The sequence below is a fragment of the Dipodomys merriami genome, unplaced genomic scaffold (genome assembly GCF_024711535.1).
Source record: "Dipodomys merriami isolate MVZ:Mamm:240054 unplaced genomic scaffold, mDipMer1.0.p SCAF_24, whole genome shotgun sequence".
Classification (NCBI taxonomy): Eukaryota; Metazoa; Chordata; class Mammalia; order Rodentia; family Heteromyidae; genus Dipodomys; species Dipodomys merriami.
Genome location: NW_027203826.1, coordinates 2,898,572 through 2,911,454, shown reverse-complemented (window position 1 = coordinate 2,911,454; position 12,883 = coordinate 2,898,572). Strand labels below are relative to the sequence as shown.

Here is a 12,883-nt window from a genome sequence, read left to right as displayed (position 1 = left end):
CCACAAGTGACTCTGTGGCTCAAAGTGGTAGAGAACTAATGGCAAGCAGCAAAGCTCAGGGCCCAGAGTTCAAGTCCCAAGACCTCCCCCCAAAAAAGAAAAAAAAAGTAATGGAGCACTAGCCTTGAGCTCAAGGGCAGTGCCTAGGCCTACAAAAAATAAAATAAATAAAATGGGGTTTAAAATCAGCAGCTTCTGGGGCTGGGAAGGTGGCTCAGTGGTAGAATTCTTGCCTTGCATGCATGAGGCCCTGGGTTCGATTCCTCAGCACCACATAAGCAGAAAAAGCCAGAAGTGGCACTGTGGCTGAAGTTGTAGAGCACTAGCCTTGAGCTGAAGAGCTGAGGGACAGTGTCCACAACTGGCAAAAATAAATAAATAAATAAATAAATAAATAAATAAATAAAATCAGCAGCTTCTGTTTGATCTAAGCATACCAATGTGTGTTGTTGTTTGATGCCAGTAGCCTGAACCCACATCCTGGGGGCTCTCCCTCAGCTTCTGGCTCAAGGCCAGTGCTCTATTACTTGAACTATACCTTCATTTCTGGCTTTTTGCTAATTAACTGGGGAGAAGAGTCTTAGGGACTTTTCTGCCTAGGCTGGCTTAAAACCATGATCCTTAGATCTCAGCCTCATAAGTGGTTAACACTGCAGGCATATGCCAACAGCATTGAAGTATTATTTATATTTTTCTTAAGTGACAAATTTCAAATTTCTAGAAAGCCAAGTACAAAGCAATTGATGCAAATCAGCTATTTGTAATACAAGAAAAAAAATCTTATATGGTTAATTATGATGTTATATTTAAGACTCTTACCATTGATAGATCTCTATTGTTATTCTTCAGTTTTTCTTCTTGTCTCTCTAAAAGAATTAATGAACTGGTTAATACAAAGTGCTGAGCACAGAACTTTTCTACAATAAATTAGCACTGACTAGGGATTGTATATTATCTATCTTTTGGAAACCAATTTATATATTTTTTGAGTGGGTGGGGGTCAGTTGTGGGGCCTGAACTCTGGGCCTGGGCACTGTCCCTCAGCTCTTCAACTCAAGGCTAGCACTCTACCACTTGAGCCACAATACTACTTCCAGCTTTTTCTGCTTATGTGATGCTGAGGAATCAAACCCAGGGCCTCATGCATGCAAGGTAAGCACTCTACCACGGAGCCACCTTCCCAGCCACAGATCTTCTTCCCCGGAATGGCTTTGAACTATGCAGCCTCCTAAGTAGCTAGGATTACAGGCATGAGCCACTATCCAGCACCAATTTATATTCTAAATTACACTGAAAAAATAAAAGTATATTATCATTATTTCTCACAATAAGCAAAAATTATTTGCAGAAAATTTCCTGTCCCTACTTCTATTTCCATCAATAGTCAAGACTCAATAAGGATACCATGGCAACAATAAATACAAATGATTTAGACTGAAGTGTATATAATCACCTTAAATGTAAAGTATAAAACTTATATAAAAGCCGGGTGTCGGTGGCTCACGTCTGCAATCCTAGCTACTCAGGAGGCTGAGATCTGAGGATCACGGTTAAAAGCCAGCTTGGGCATGGGCTGGGAAGGTGGCTCAGTAGTAGAGCACTTGCCTTGCATGCATGAGGCCCTGGGTTCGATTCCTCAGCACCACATAAGCAAAAAGAAAAAAGCCGGAAGTGGCATTGTGGCTCAAGTGGTAGAGCACTAGCCTTGAGCTGAAGAGCTAAGGGACAGCGCCCAGGCCCAGAGTTCAGGCCCCAAAAAAAAAAAAAGCCAGCTCTGGCAGGAAAGTCTGCCAGACTCTTATCTCCAATAAACCACCAGAAAACTGAAGTAGTGATGTGGTTCAAGTGGTAGAGCGCTTGCCTTGAGCTGAAGAGCTGAGGGACAGCACTCAGGCCCAGAGTTCAACCCCAGGACCAGCACAAAAAAAAAAAAAATGGTTTGAGACTCAATTGAGACAAGTCTTTGTTTTATGATTACAAAATTATACCAAGATGAGTTATCATTATTGTTTTACTACATTTTCATCATTTAAAAATTTACAGTTGGGGGGGAGGGAGGAGGCTGGGAAGGGATGTGAAGGGTAAACAAAGGAGGAGGCTGCAATGCTTGGTAAGAAATGTACGCATTATCCTGCCCCTGTAATTGTAACTCCTCTGTACAGTATGTTCACAAATAAAATTAAATTAAATTTTTAAAAAAATTTACAGTTGGGTTGGGAAGGTGGCTCAGTGGTAGAGTGCTTGCCTTGCATGCATGAGGCCCTGGGTTCGATTCCTCAGCACCACATAAGCAAAAAGAAAAAAAGCCGGAAGTGGCACTGTGGCTCAAGTGGTAGAGCGCCAGCCTTGAGATGAAGAGCTGAGGAACAGCGCCCAGGCCCAGAGTTCAGGCCCCACGATCAGATCCCCCTGCCCCCCCAAAAAAAACTTACATTTTTTTCCAAAAAATTTTTAAATTTTATCTATAGTAATATCTCACCTATTTTCTTTTTTTGTTGTCGACCAGCTGACTCTGTTATTGTTTCCTTCTTCTTCTCCACTGTAAACAACATAGTAATACAGTAAACATTAATAATGCATTATGCTAAGGAAATAAAAGATGCTATCACAGCTGGATGAAGAAAAGAAGTTCTAGCCCAGCACTGGTGGCTCACACCTGTAATACTAGCTACTCAGGGAATGGAGAAATGAGAATTGCAGTTCAAAGCCAGCCAGAGCAGAAAAGTCTGTGAGACTCATCTCCAATTAATCATAGAAAAAGCCAGAAGTGGCCCTGTGTCAAGTAGTACAGTTCTAGTTTGTGTGTGTGTGTTTTGCCAGTCCTGGGGCTTGAACTCAGGGCCTGGGCACTGTCCCTGAGCTTCTTTTGCTCAAGGTTAGCACTCTACTACTGAGCCATAGCACCACTTCCAGCTTTTTCTGTTTATGTGGTATTGAGGAATTGAACCCAGGGCTTCATGCATGCTAGGCAAGCACTCTACCATACAGTGCTAGTTTTTTTGTTTGGTTTTGTTTTGTTTTTTGTTGGTCATGGAGCTTAAACTTTGGGTGGACCTGGGTGTAGTTCCCTCAGCTCTTCAGCACAAGGCTAGCACTCTACCACTTAAGCCATAGCACTACTTCTGGTTTTCTGGTATTTTTATTGGAGATAAGAGTCTCATGTACTTTCCTGCCTGGGCTGGCTCTGAACTGTGATCCTCAGGTCTCAGCTTCCTGAGTAGCTAGGATTATAGGCATGAGCCACCAATGCTAGTTTTGTGCAAGAGATACTCAGGACAGCACTCCAGCCTTGGTATTCAATCCCCAGGATTGGCACCAAAAAAAAATTAAAGGAAGAAAGAAAGAGGGGCTGGGAAGGTGGCTCAGTGGTAGAGTGCTTGCCTTACGTGCATGAGGCCCTGGGTTCGATTCCTCAGCACCATCTAAATAGAAAAAGTCGGAAGTGGCACTATGGCTCCAGTGGTAGAATGCTAGCCTTGAGCTGAAGAGCTGAGGGACAGTACCCAGGTCCAGAGTCCAGGCCCCACAACTGGCAAAAAAGAAGAAGAAGAAGAAGAAGGAGAAGGAGGAGGAGGAGGAGGAGGAGGAGGAGGAGGAGGAGGAGGAGGAGGAGGAGGAGGAAGAGGAGGAGGAGGAGGAGGAGGAGGAGGAGGAGGAGGAGGAGGAGGAGGAGGAGGAGAAGGAGGAGAAGGAGAAGGAGAAGGAGAAGGAGAAGAAGAAGAAGAAGAAGAAGAAGAAGAAGAAGAAGAAGAAGAAGAAGAAGAAGAAGAAGAAGAAGAAGAAGAAGGAAGGAGAGAGAGAGAAAAAAAACTCTAAAAGAAAGTCATACTTACTGATGATAGCCAAAACTAGCCTGTTCCCACTACTGCTGAAAGATTGAGAATAAATTCTAAGAATAATATAATAATCATTGGCTAGAGTTGGAGGTACTTGAATGGCATGTTGCTAGGTTCATCATTAGCAGTATAAAAGTAATAGTAAACATTATTAACTAAAGTATTATATTGAAGCTAAGAATGTGGCTTAGTGGTGGAGTGCTTGCCTAGCATGCATGAAGTCCTGGGTTCAATTCCTCAGTACCATATAAACAGAAAAAAAACAAACAAACCAGAAGTGGCACTGTGGCTCAAGTGGGAGAATGCTAGCCTTGAACTAAAGCAGCTCAGGCCCAGGCCCTGAGTTCAAGCCCCAGGACTAGAAAAAAAAAAAAAAAAAACACATTATATTGAAGTAATATCTAGTCAAACCTAAGGTGATGTTTCAAAACATAAGCTGAGGATAATTACTTTCACATCTCCACTTTTCTTTCTATGTGCACAGTATACATAAAGTGACTACAAAGATCAGGACCTAGGTGATGTTTTCATTGTAGAAAGTGGAAATAAACTATAGATAACAAGATAATAAGTACATCTTACACTGTATTACAAAGAGCCATGTCAGTCAGGTAGGAGCAGAGAGGGTAAGAAGGAAATAGGAGCAAGATAAGAGAGATAAGTAGCAGTAAAGAGAAAACAAGTAGACAGACTAAAGTTTTAAATAGACTGGCCAAATTAAGACTCAGAAGTGATCTGTGGCCAACTGCTAGTGGCTCACATCTGTAATCCTAGCTACTCAAGAGGCTGAGATCTGGGCTGGGAATGTGGCTTAATGGTAGAGTGCTAGCCTAGCCTGCATGAGGCCCTGAGTTCGATTCCTCAACATCACATAAACAGAAGTGGTACTGTGGCTCAAAGTGGTAGAATGCTAGCCTTAAGCAAAAAGCTCAAGGACAGTGCCCAGGTCTTGAATTCAGGACCCGGGACTGGCAAAAAAAATAAAAATAGAAATAAATAAATAAATAAATAAAAAGAGGCTGAGATCTGAGAATAATGGTTTGAAGCCAGCCAAGGCAAGTAAGTCCGTGAGCCAGAAGTAGAACTGTGGCTTAAGTGATAGAGCACCAACCAACCTTGAGCAAAAAAGCTAATCAATAGCACCCAGACCCTGAGTTCAAGTCCTAGTACTAACCCACAAAAAAAGAAGTAACCTATATATCATAACTAAAAAGCTGTGCTGGGAATGTGGCTTAGTAATAGAGTGGTTGCTTAGTATGCATGAAGCCCTGGGTTGGATTCTTCAGTGCCACATAAACAGAAAAAGCCAGAAGTGGTTCTATGGCTCAAGTAGTAGAGCACTAGCCTTGAGCATCAAAGGGCCTCAGGGACAGAGTCCAGGTGCTGAGTTCAAGCACCAGGACCAGCCAAAAAACCCCACAAAACTTAAACGCTAAGAGGCTTACCAAGCAGGTACTACAGAAAAGAATACTTCTGGGAGACAAAAGACCACCAGAAAGATCTCAGCACAGGAGTGTGGCTAGAGTGTGTGATGAATAGAAAGCAGGCCAGTGAGGGTAGAACAGAGAGAATGGGAAGGAGAGATTATGTGTGGCAAAAAGGTGAATATTCAGACCACTGTAAGGACTTTGGCTGTTCCTGAGTGAAAATGAGAAACTACCACAGAGTTGTGAGCAAATGATGGGCATAATCTGAAAAGGTTTTAAAAGGATCGTTCAAATTGTACTTTCAGTAATACTAGCTGGCAGCTGTTGCAATAATCCATACAAAGATTATGGTGCTTGGATAATGGTGGGTACCAGAGGAGGTAGTAAAAAGTAGTCAGATTCTGAATATATCTGAAGGCAGCCCAATAGTACTTGCTGAAAGACTGGATGTGGATTGTGAGGGAAGAATCAAAGATAAGTACATGAGTTTTATGACCTGAGAAATTGAAAGAATAGAACTCAAATTGACCAAGCTCTAAAAGACTACAAATAAAATTAGAAGTAGGGAACAAGTAAAAAAAAAAGAAGAGGTAGGGAACAAGTATGCAATTTTGGACATACTGGGTTTGAGCATTTGTCACATCAAGATGGAAAATTTATAGTTGGAATACTAGATATTAAGGGAGGGAGCTAGAGATACAAGTTGGGGGGGGTGCTCTAACACATACAGCCCCAGAAATAAATTAATTGAGGCAGTGAATGTAAAACAAATAAATTAGGGTCTGGGCTGTAGTTTAGTGTTAAGAGTGCTTTTTTTGGCATGAAAGAGGTCCTAGGTTCAATCCCTAGTACCATATACATATGTGAAAAAGAAAAGGAGAGTGTCACCCCCAACAATCAACCAGTTAGTCAAGAAAAGAAATCAACAAGAAAACTGCAGAATGCCCAATAAAAAGCAATGTCAAGAATATGGTGCTTAGCCCACGGATTGGGAGAAGATCTTTACTAGCCATACAACGGACAAGGGTCTCATATCTAAAATATACTTGGAACTCAAAAAATTAAACCCCCCAACAACAAATCCTCAAAGAAACAACTGCCCAATAAATAAGTGGGCGAAAGACTTAAAGAGAAACTTCTCTGAAGAAGAAAGAAGGATGGCCAATAGACACATGAAGAAATGTTCAACATCCCTAGCCATAAAAGAAATGCAAATCAAAACAACATTGAGATATCACCTCACTCCAGTTAGAACGGCAAAAATCAAGAACTCTAACAATGACAGATGCTGGAGGGGATGTGGACAGAAAGGAACCTTACTTCATTGTTGGTGGGAATGTAAACTTGTTCAACCACTTTGGAAAGCAGTATGGAGGTTCCTCAAAAGACTTCACATAGATCTCCCCTATGATCCAGCAATCCCACTTTTGGGCATTTACCCAAATGTTTACAAACAAGACTCCACTAAAGCTACCAGCACAACTATGTTTATTGCAGCATTATTTACCATAGCTAAGATATGGAACCAACCCAGATGCCCCTCAGTAGATGAATGGATCAAGAAAATGTGGTATATATACACAATGGAATTCTATGCCTCCATCAGAAAGAATGACATTGCCCCATTTGTTAGGAAATGGAAAAACTTGGAAAAAATTATATTAAGTGAAGTAAGCCAGGCCTAAAGAAACATAGGTCCCATGGTTTCCCTTATTTGTAATATCTAGTAGATGTATGAGTCAAGTGGAAAAGGTCAGATAATGTGATGTCAGGAAAATGAACCCTTAGATATGTATTTTAATGTTTTTTGTTTTATGCATTTGTTTCTAACGCATTTATAAGATTATCTCTTTGTTGCTTTGTATGTCCCTCCCCCACAGTATAACCCCTGCTTTCACTATATTTGATGTCAGTATAACTTGTGGAGGAGATGGGGAAAAACCAGTTGTTTAAGGATACAGGTGGGCCTGTTGCAACAATGAGAAGTACAAGTTGTCATGTCCAAAACGAGCTTTACAACGTCGGTGGGGGGGGGGGGGGGAGAGGGAGGGGGGGAAGGAGAAGGATTGGGATTGGGATTGGGGGGGAGGGGGGAGGCTGGGCAGGGATGTGAAGGGCAAACAAAGGAGGAGGCTGCAATGCTTGGTAAGAAATGTACGCATTATCCTGCCCATGTAATTGTAACTCCTCTGTACAGTATGTTCACAAATAAAATAAAATTAAATTAAAAAAAAAAAAAGAGAATATGGTGCTTAGAAGCCAAATAAAAAGTACCTCAACATTTCTGTCTTATATCACTGGACACTAAAAGATTCCAGTCACCTAAGATAAAGACACTACAAGAGGGTCACATTTCCAAAGGTAAAGATAATGAATTTAGTGACGTGTATTACCAAAACTGAATATGAAATGGTAAACTGTAATTTCATGACTTAGTTTGGTCTTTCTTTACTCTGTGATGAAAGTATATCATTAACTTTGAGTAACAATCTTCTTTCCCATAATGTGGAGCTAACATTTATTCAACTGACCACAAATGGTTACTATGTGGATCAAATGAGAATTTTTTGTTTTGTTTTTGTTTTGTAATGCTGGGGATTAAGCCTGGGGCCTATGATTCTATAAAGAATCACTCACCAACCTAGTACTCAGGAGACCAAAGCAGGAGGACTGTGTTCAAGGCCAGCATAGATGACATAACAAGATGCTTTCTCAAAAATAATCAAAACTTACACACAATGGAATTCCATGCCTCCATCAGAAAGAATGACATTGCCCCATTTGTTAGGAAATGGAAAGACTTGGAAAAAAGTATATTAAGTGAAGTAAGCCAGGCCCAAAGAAACATAGGTCCCATGGTTTCCTTTATTTGCAATAACTAGTGTATGTCTGAGACAAGAAGAAAAGTTCAGATAAGATGATGTTAAGAGGGCTGGGAAGGTGGCTCAGTGGTAGAGTCCTAGCCTTTAGCTAAAGAGCTGAGGGACAGTGCCCAGGCCCAGAGTTCAGGCCCCACGACCAGACCCAAAAAAAAAAAAAAAGATGTTAAGCAAAATGAACCCCAAGATAAGGACACAAGTGTTTTTTTTCTTGCTTGCTATTGTTTCTAACATATTTATAAGGCACCATGTGATTTTTTTGTTGCTTTGTATGTCCCTCCCCCACGTTATAACCCATTTTCACTGTATTTGATGTTGGTTTAATTTGGGGAGTGGAAGGGAAAAAAACAAATTGTTTAAATAGGGATACAGGTTGATCCATTGCAACAATGAGATGTACAAGGTAATATGTAGAAAAGGGAACTTTACAGGGCTGGGAAGGTGGCTCAGTGGTAGAGCGCTTGCCTTGCATGCCTGAGGCCCTGAGTTCGATTCCTCAGCACCACATAAGCAAGAAGAAAAAAAGCCAAAAGTGGCACTGTGGCTCAAGTGGTAGAGTGCTAGCCTTGAGCTGAAGAGCTGAGGGACAGCGCCCAGGCCCAGAGTTCAGGCCCCACGACCGGACCCAAAAAAAAAAAAAAGAAAAAAGAAAAGGGAGCTTTACAATTTAGGTGGGGAGGAGGGGGTGGTGCAGGAGGGGTGAGTGTAGTTGTGGAGATGGAAGGGAAGGGATGGTAAGGGGAAAAACAAAGGAGGAAGCAACAATACTTGCTAAGAAATGTACTCATTACCTTGCTCATGTACAGTATTTTCACAATAAACTTATTTTAAAAAATAATAATCAAAACTCTATTCATAGTCGTGTGACAGTGGCTCATGCCTGTAATCCTAGCTACTCAGGAGGCGGTTCAAAGTCAGCCTGGGCAGGAAACTCCGTGAGACTCTTATCCAAGTAAACACCAAGAAAAGCCAGAAGTTGGGCTAGGAAGTTGGCTCAGTGGTAGAGTGCTTGCCTTGCATGCATGAGGCCCTGGGTTCAATTACCTAGCACCACATAAGCAGAAAAAGCCAGAAGTGGCACTGTGGCTCAAGTGGTACAGCGCTTGCCTTGAACTGAAAAGCTGAGGGACAGTGCCCAGGCCAAGTTAAGGTCCCAGGACTGACAAAAAAAAAAAAAAGAGAAAAAAAAAATAAAAAGAAAAGCCAGAAGTGGAGTTGTGGCTCAAAGTGGTAGAGTATTGGGACTGAGAATGTGGCTTAGAGGTAGAGTGCTTGCCTAGCATGCACAAAGCCCTGGGTTCAATTCTTCAGTACCACATAAACAGAAAAAATGTGGTAGAGTACTAGCCTTAAGCAAAAAAAATTCAGGGATAGTGTTCAGACCCTGAGTTTAAGACCCAGGACATATTGGACCTTCAGTGATGTTCTGCTTTATTTCTTTTTTTTTTTTTTTGGTCGGTCATGGAGCTTGAAATCTGGGCTATTCTGGGCTTGGGCACTATCCCTGCGCTCTTCAGCTCAAGGCGAGCGCTCTAACGCTTGAGCCACAGCTCCACTTCCGGTTTTCGGATTTCTGGTGGTCAATTGGAGATAAAAGTCTCACAGACTTTTTGGCCCAGGCTGGCTTTGAACTGTGATCCTCAGATCTCAGCCTCCTCAGTAGCTAGGATTACAGGTGTGAGCCACCAGTGCCTGGCTCTGCTTTATTTCTAAAGTTTTCCCTGTTCTTAAACCTTTTCTCAAACTTTGCTAACCTGCTTACCCAAATGAAAGCTGGCTTATTCCTAAAGACAACACTTTCCTTGATAGTAGATACAATGATTTCTCATTGTCCAAATACAATTTACATAGTAAAATTTCCGAGACTTTTGCCTGTATGTTATTTCCTTTACTTGGAATTTTCTTCCTTCCCCCTACCCATTCTCTATCCAAATTCTAACTATCTGTGGGGGACTTATGTCTAGACCATGTACTTCATCTGTTTCAGGAAGGCTTCTAAGGTCCCTATCAACATCTTCTTTAGAGCAATTATAGAATATAATTTGTACCTGCTATGTCCTTCTTTCACTTTAGTTTTGTTTTTTTTTCATGTCAGGAGTTTATTTACAAACATACCTAGTATGCTGAGTTGGAGAATTTAATCCATTTTCCAGAGTATGTGCCTCTTCAAACACTCTAATCTGTTAAATGGGTGAATTAAGGGGATACCCTTCTTTCTTTTTCTTGGGGGGATTGGGGGGGCCAGTTGTGTTGCCTGAACTCTGGGCCTGGGCACTGTCCCTCAGGTCTTCAGCTCAAGGCTAGCGCTCTACCACTTGAGCCACAGCGCCACTTCTGGCTTTTTTTTCTTTTTGCTTATGTGGTGCTGAGGAATCGAACCCAGGGCCTCAAGCATGCAAGGCAAGCGCTCTACCACTGAGCCACCTTCCCAGCCCCTACCCTTATTTCTTAAGCAGTTGGTATCTCGCTATAAAAAAAGGGTGCTACAAATCCAGATCCAAAGAATACAGTCATCATGGCCAGTAACCACCACTTGTTTTCCACTGGAAATGGCGGAGTCTTCCCCGAGCTGTGTTCACAGTGGGCCTGACTGATCACAGAGGTTGTAAACCTCCAGATGTTTTGGCCCAACATGGTACCATGAGAAGTTCTGCCAGAGGCGCAAAGACAACACGGGAGAAATGGCCAAGCAACCACAGTGCAACTTTCCTCACGACCTTGTTCGTGAATACCTCATTTTAGTTTTATTATACATGTTGCATAAAAGTTTTCTATTTCTCAATGGGGGGGGGGGGGGGGGGCGCGCGGTGGCTCATGTCTGCAATCTTACTACTCAGAAGGTGAGATATGAGTATCAAGGTTAGAAGCCAGCTCTGGCAGGAAAGTCAGAGAGACTCTTCCATTGCCAATTAACCACCACAAAACTGGAAGTATAGTTGTAGAAAGTGGTAGCCCACTAGCCTTGAGCCACAAAGCTCAGAGACAGTCTTGAGGCCCTGAGTTCAAACTCCAGAACTGACACACATACACACAGCTGTCCATTTGTTAGAAGATGTCAAGTTGATTTTTGTTGTTGTTGTTTGAAACAGATTTCAGGAGTCATCTTCCTATTTCTGCCTCCCGTGGATGCCAAGATTACAGGTGTGTATGTATTACCACGTCTGAAAAGCTAAATTACCTATAATGTTTTTTCTGACAGATGGTTCCCTCAAAATACTTACTTCGAACATGGTCTAAGTGAAGTTGAGATGTGGTAACTATGCTAACGGGTTACCATACTTACATTTTTTACTCTGTTTTTCCACTTCCGCCTTCAGTCTCTTGTACTTGTCTGTCCGGTAAACCAGGACCCAGGTTATGCCTACAACATTAAAAGCAAGATGGTAACGGAGAGACGATCGAGATGGTGACAACAAGCTGTTATTAGTGGTCATAGTCGTAGGGATTTCAACATTTCCTCCGTATTTCCCGTATACTTAACTTTTCCCAAACGGAAGCACAACTGACTTTTCAACCCAAACCAACTGTCAGGTGTCCCAGTGTCTCTCCACAAGCAAGCCGGTGAAATCCACCTTCCCCCAGGGACAGGGGACGGATTCCCCTCTGCCCCCCGGCTTTCCCCCACGGGTAGCTCGGAGATTTCCAGGAGTCCAAGTCTCCCTCTCCCCCCACCAAGAAAGGCCCTCGAGCCTCTCGGAGACCCACAATCATCCGCAAAGCAGCCGCTCTCACCCTCCGCGAGCAGCGCGGTGCACACGGAAATAAAGACGATGAGCAGGGTGTCCGCGAACATGGTGCTCATCTTGCACCTCCGTCCCCCCCGCCAGCTCCGCAGGAACGGGTGCAGAGCGCTGCGGAGCCGGCGCAAAAGACCACCGAGGAACACCCGGACTTTGACAGGCTGCAGGTCACACTTCCGCTTCCGGAGCACGACTCCGGAAAAGCATGGTTTGGGGACAGTGTGGGTTTATGCAAATCAGAAAGAAACCCAGCCCCAAATCTCGGAGGGGGTGGGACTGAAGGGCTCGGCGCGCTGGCCAAATCTCGCGAGAATTGGAACTGAGGTTCTGGGGAGGGCTGGCCAGTCTTGGCTCGCTCGGTGCCATTACCAGCGCCTGCTGCTTTCTGGGCCATAGACTCGTTACTTTTTTCTCTTCTGTCGTCATCTAACTGTAGTCTAAGGTTGCCACGGAGTCACAGCCGAGCCGAGGGGTCTGGCCAGGGGCGCGGAGAGCAGGATGCAAATTGGAGTCCTGGGCCGCGATGGGAAGCCAGGGTAGAGGTGGGATTAGGGCTCATGGAGGTACGGGCAGAACTGCAGTGCCACGGCTGACAGGATGCTCCGAAAAAGCGTTGATGGTAGAATTGCGCCTGTTTTCTCTTTTTTTTTGGCAAAGTGAAAGACAAGGATGCTGGAAAGGGCTGGGTTTGTGGGATTGGAGGAGTGGCTGGAGAATGATCGAGCATCTGCGTAGCGTGCCAGGAGGTCCTGGCTTCGATTAGGGAAAGGAGAGAAAATGAAATGTAAAAGAGCAGCGATTTAGTTACAAGTTTAAAGGCCAAAAAATGTGGTGAAAGGTATCTCAGCGGACAGCAGTGCGAGGCTTTGAACCGCGATCCTCAGCTCTCAGCCTTCTGAGTAGCCAGGATTACAGGCGTGAGCCACTTGCCGCCTGGCAGCAATGCTAAATTGACGCAAAAGAATCACTTGAGATTCAGATCTGACCGCTTTATTCAGAAG

At 43.4% G+C, this 12,883-nt stretch overlaps 1 protein-coding gene across 1 annotated transcript in view; it reads right to left on the bottom strand.

Annotated features, from left to right (window-relative positions):
- Nucleotides 1–12,068, bottom strand: part of Tmco1 (transmembrane and coiled-coil domains 1) — a 38,587-nt gene extending 26,519 nt beyond the window's left edge. The window contains exons 1-4 of the mRNA XM_070034184.1: nt 11,875–12,068; nt 11,426–11,503; nt 2,480–2,539; nt 820–866 (exon numbers count right to left, since the gene is read on the bottom strand). Coding sequence (XP_069890285.1) covers nt 820–866; nt 2,480–2,539; nt 11,426–11,503; nt 11,875–11,944 — 255 coding nt within the window. The 5' untranslated portion in view covers nt 11,945–12,068. The remainder of the gene's footprint in view (nt 1–819; nt 867–2,479; nt 2,540–11,425; nt 11,504–11,874) is intronic.
- Nucleotides 12,069–12,883: the final 815 nt, after the last annotated feature.